At 33.1% G+C, this 5,582-nt stretch overlaps 1 protein-coding gene across 1 annotated transcript; it reads left to right on the top strand.

The window, feature by feature from the left end:
- Positions 1 to 1,289: 1,289 nt before the first annotated feature.
- LOC111717853 (uncharacterized) lies at positions 1,290 to 4,449 on the top strand (the record flags this gene model as incomplete). The annotated part of the gene is given in 1 exon segment (XM_023493307.1): positions 1,290 to 4,449. A coding segment is annotated over 1 exon segment (3,160 nt), but the record flags the coding sequence as incomplete, so codon positions are not given.
- Between the last annotated feature and the right edge of the window lie 1,133 nt (positions 4,450 to 5,582).

Here is a 5,582-nt window from a genome sequence, read left to right as displayed (position 1 = left end):
TGATACACTGAGATCTCTGTCGTCGATGATAAGTCCAATGTTTGAAGTGTACCATGGTCAATGGGGGAATGCATCTCTTTAAATGCATCTCTTAAAGTTGCGGATAAAGCCCCTTTATATAAAACGGATATTTTCAGTGATTTAAACATTGTCTATATTATGCCTACTCACACCGGACTAACCAGAGTGAGCAGCATTTGGTTTCTTCTATTTGAAATCAAACGTGTTTTGTTTGTTTGTTTCGTTGGAAAAATTAAGGGAAAAGTGGAAACTTTAGACGATTCCGATGTCATTTCTGACCTTACTGATATGTCTACCTCAACTAGTTCACATACTGTAGTCCATGAAGTGTTAAATTTTGAGAATCATTCACCTAATCTTCCTCTTAAACAAATTAAATTATTAGAATCCTTACCTTAAACCAACCAACCTGTTTTACCTTTGACATCATTTTTAATTTTGACACCTTATGAATCTAATTTTAATCCTTCATATAATACAAACCCTGATTAGAAAATAATCCAATCTGATCATACATTAGAAAAATTGCAAACTGAGCAAGTTACCTTGAACTCTGTCGAAAATAAAACATTTGAAGATAAATTACAAAATATGCCTTTTAATTTAATAAACCCATCAACTTCTGATGACTCTTATGGTGTATTTGATGATATCCCGGATACAATTAAGGAACCTCAGGGCTATGGGCAACCTAATCTTGAAAACACTATCCATGATATAGTTAAATTGGAAACCTTTGAAAAAGCTCATCAACCCTTTATTAAAGATATTTTTATTGATAAATATTCTTCTGTTGTTAGTTTGCACGCCTATGATATTGGCTCCCTGTCTGATAGCCTTGGTTTCTATCATATATGTTTAAAACCTAATGAAACCCTCCCTAAATTTCTTAAGGTTTACTATTTAGCTCAGGAAGAAAAAGAACATATGCGATCAATTTTAGAATTTTTAGAAAAATATCAGATTATTGAACGTGTTCCCCCTGATGACCGCGGTCATGACTTAATTGCCAGTCCCTGTTATCTGGTAGGAAAAAAGGATAAATCACAAAGTTATCGTATGGTTATCGACTATAGAATTGTAAATAAAGTTATCAGTTCACCGGTCCCTTTAATTCCTGATATTAATCCTACTTTACACACTTTACATAATCAAGCTTTATTTACTTTATTTGATTTATCTTCGGCTTATTATAGTTTAGTCTGCATTACTACCTTTGCTTGCCCCTTGGGTAAATATGTCTTTAAAAAATGTCCCTTTGGCTTAACTTCACCTCATGTCCTTATGAAACCCTTAAAAGTTCTGTTACCTTTAACCGGCGCAAATGTAAAATACGAACCTAAGCCTGTGCATCATACAGCTTTTGAAGAAATGAAAACGTTACTTACAAAAACTCCGCTTTTCTCCAATATTGTGGATCCTAAGTTACCAAAAATTCTATTTACTGACGCCAGTGCATCTAAAGGTTCGTGTTTTTCCGCAGTTTTAGGCCAAGTGTCTACTCTTTCACCTGATAAACTTGTGGTTCCCAGTTATCTAAGTTTAAATGATCCTGTGCATGCTCTAATTTATGATAAACGTTTATGTTTTCAGCCTTGTGATATTTATTTTCATGACACCTTTATACCAAAATCTACTCTCCCTAAATCTAAAACACGATTTAGTCCCATCCCCGATTTGTCGTATTTGCAATGCCCATACCTAGGTTATTCTAAAGAGACTATTCACGATTCTCTCTTCATTTCTATTAGGTCAATTCAATATGTTTATCAATGTTCTTTTCTCTCTATTTCTCATATGCGAGAAATCACTATTCAACGTGCTACAGACAGTCTTATTATTAAACAAAAAATCCTACAAAACCAATTTCATAATAATTTAAATGATTATAAACTTTTTACTAATAATTTCCTTCATAATCAAGGACCTCTAGACAATAATTTAGAATTGCTTACGGCCCTCGCCCTGTCTCTTTATCGAACTATTATCGTCATTTCTTCTCTGGAAATTCACTCAAAAAACCCAATTCTTAAATTCAACCCACATGTTGAAAAGCCCCCGTTCATTTTAGGCCTTTACAGTAAATCAGATATTTTAATTTTTCGTCCTTATTATATTGACAAAAATTCGGATTTTGATCTTAAACAATTAGAAAAATTTCAAATTGTTCATTTTTGGTCTAAAATTATCCCCAATGATTATTTAACTAAACCCATATTGGAATTAGAATTGATGGCTCTTTTATTAGCATTAAATGGTCTAGACAAATTAATTGGTAATAGTGAACTTTTAGCTATTACTGATTCTAAGAGTTTATTTCTTTTATTTGCTAACCCTCTTCATAAATCATCCACTAAAATTGCAAGATGGAGTGATAAACTATATAGTGATTATCCTAATTTAAAACTCCGCTTTGTTAATACAAAACTAAATATCGCAGACTATTTATCACGTGATTTTTCAATTGACACTTCTGATATTAAACGAATTCCTTTTAAAAATTACTCTGTTCCTGATTTAGATGACCATTTAGATTCTTCTAAAACCTTTTCTCTCCCAGAGTGGAAAGATTTTGTTAACAAAAATTTACATTTATTAAAAGTAGTCTCAACTGAACCCACAAATCAGGTCGTACTTTCCCTTAATAAAACTGTTCAAGATATGACCAAACTCCTTGAACCTATTAACGCTTTAAAAAAACGAATTTCTTTTGCAAATATTGCATTACAACAAAAACTTCAATTTAATCAAATAATTAATAACTGCCTTAAATCCGATAATCAATCTACGACTTTTGAAACCAAACATTATAAATATCAAAATGGTTTATTGTACTGTTTTGACCAAGGTGTACAACGTATTGTTGTCCCTAAATCTTTAGAAGGCTTAATGATCGCTCATTACCATTTAGCCTACGCACATGCTGGCCTAGCCAAAATGTCTGCTTTAATGTTTACTTACTATTTTCCGCAAAAATTAGAAAAAATAAAAAATCTTGCCGCTCGGTGCCACCCTTGTGCGCTCAATAATATGACTAACAGAAAACATAAATCTGGAATGTACCCTTTACCACAAAACGTTTTTACCACAATATTTGCAGATTTAGCTGAAAACCTTAACCCTAGTGGAGGTTTTCAACATCTTTTAATCATTGTTTGTGGTTTATCTGGTTTTATTCGTGTATATCCGTTAAAATCTAAAACTTCTGATAAGATATTATTCCATCTTTTATATGATATTTTCCAATACTTTTCTGTCCAATATTTTATAAGTGACAATGCCCCGTGTTTTAGTGAAAAACACTTTCTAGCAACTTTACAAATTCTAGGCATTAAAAAGATTCAAATTGCCTCTCTTTCTCCTACTTCTAACGCGATCGCTGAGCGATCTGTTGGAATCATTAAAAAACTATTAAAGAAAACTCTTACCACATTTGATACGTATAATTGGAATACTATCTTGCCGTTAGTTGTTAAACAGTTCAATTCTACAGTGTGCATTAAAACCAATTATTCTCCGTTAACGATGCTCCACGGTTTGAACTCGGTTCATAACCACTCCGATCTCACGAAACCTCTCCCCTCAAAACTTTATCCACTCCTAGAAAACCACAAATCTTACGTAGAACAAAAGTTTAAAGAAAAAGAAATAGTTTTAAAATTCGTTAGAGAATCACTTTATGAATACAAAATTGCAACTCAAGAAAAATTTGATAAAAATAAAGTTGTTCACAATTTTCAAAAAGGAGATTATGTTTTCTTGAAAGACACGAAAATCACTTTAGGAGCTTCACGCCCTTTAAGAAGTTATTATAGCAGTGACCCTTATGTAGTTTTAGAGGTCAAACATACTACACTACTATTACAAAGATTAGCAGATGGATTCCAGTCCATCTATAATATGAATATGGTTAAGAAATATTCACCGTTAAGTTCCGAATTTTCTGATCTCCCTTTGGAAGTTAGAGATATTTTAGTTCATACCTTTGATAAATTAGACAGATTACATTTTGAAAAGTTAAGAGAATTAGGCACTTTAGATCACCCTAATGGAAATATCTTAGATTATGAACTTTTAGCAGAACATCAAAGTGAAGATTTACAAAATGAAAATGCCATGTACCCATCTGATTTGAATCCTGTATTAGAACCTAATCCAGAAAATGGTAACATAGATAATAATAATACTCTTAATCTAGGTGATGCTGAGCTAAACCCATCTCTGAAATCTAATCCTGAAGATAAATTAGAACCAACAGATTTAGATATCTCTACACCAACATCAGTTCCAACCAAGCCTAAAAGGAATAAATCTAAGGTGCCTCCTATTTCTATGCAAACAAGAGCTGCTAAATTAAAAGAAACTCTTAATTCTGATTCAGAATCTGATTCAGAAACCAAAGAAGTTAGTTTTAACACAGATTTATAATGGCATCCAAATGTTCTCAAATCCTAAATCTTTTAACCATTTTATCCCCCAACCCAATTGGCTCTTTTAAAAACTGCTGCACAAACGATTTGAGCGCGCAAATTATGAGGACTCCCTCTCTCATGTCCTTGCAAACTTTTGCCATTATGGAAATTCACAAAAATATTCCTTTGTGGGCTAAACATTTTGTGATATCAACCACTCAATTTATTTTACAATTAAATTTACCCAAACGTTTAATTACAAGAATCTACGCGCATTTTGTTTGTTGTGATTATCATAACGAAACCTCTCACAATAAGAAGGCACTTTATTTATATGCTCCCTCTGTACCCCATATTTTATCACGAATCAAAAACTATTTAAGAATTCCAGAATATGACTATGAAAGATTCCCTCTTAAAACCTTTTTTCCTAGAACTATCATTGCCTACACTTGTATGGATTTCCTGATTGAATTTGATGAAAATTGGTTGGTTGACGTAGTAATTAATAAGCAATTTGAACCAAAAAATCTTCATCATTATCTACACAAGATGTTTTTTGTAAAATGTGTACCCAAACCTGATATTCATATTAACCAACCCCTCTTCATGACCCTTGACTATTCAAACAATACATTAGTCTGTGCAGATACCTCGTACATTTTTTCACACCGCAATCCAGCTTCGGTTGGACGTATAATATATATATGTTCCTGACATCTAACTCCAAAATTTTATAGACAATTGCATCCATCGTGTGAAGAACAGAAACCTTCTCAAACCTTCAAACCTAAACTTGATATCATGGAAAAAGAATCTACTGACCCCCCTGAATCTGAAGAAGTTCCTTCATCCACAAACAATCAACTATCAGAGCATCCATCCAAACTTGAAACCAACTCTCCTGTTCTCACACCCATAGTTAAACCACCCAAGAATATTATCACTCCAACCTTTACAATCAAGCGACCTCCTGGACCAATAACCCGAAAAATATGGCTAAAAAGATCACTGGAAGAAACAAGTGACCCCACCTGTAAAGTACAAAAACCATCTCAAACATCTGCAGCCTCAGCTGACCTCAACCAGTCCGAGACTCCAATACGTCATATTCAAAGTATCAATACTGCATCCCAGACTTCCAATACA

This window comes from Eurytemora carolleeae, unplaced genomic scaffold, assembly GCF_000591075.1.
Source record: "Eurytemora carolleeae unplaced genomic scaffold, Eaff_2.0 scaffold1602, whole genome shotgun sequence".
In the NCBI taxonomy this organism is placed as follows: Eukaryota; Metazoa; Arthropoda; class Copepoda; order Calanoida; family Temoridae; genus Eurytemora; species Eurytemora carolleeae.
The sequence above is the reverse complement of the archived record's forward strand: the minus strand, read 5'-3'. Positions and strand labels throughout refer to the sequence as shown.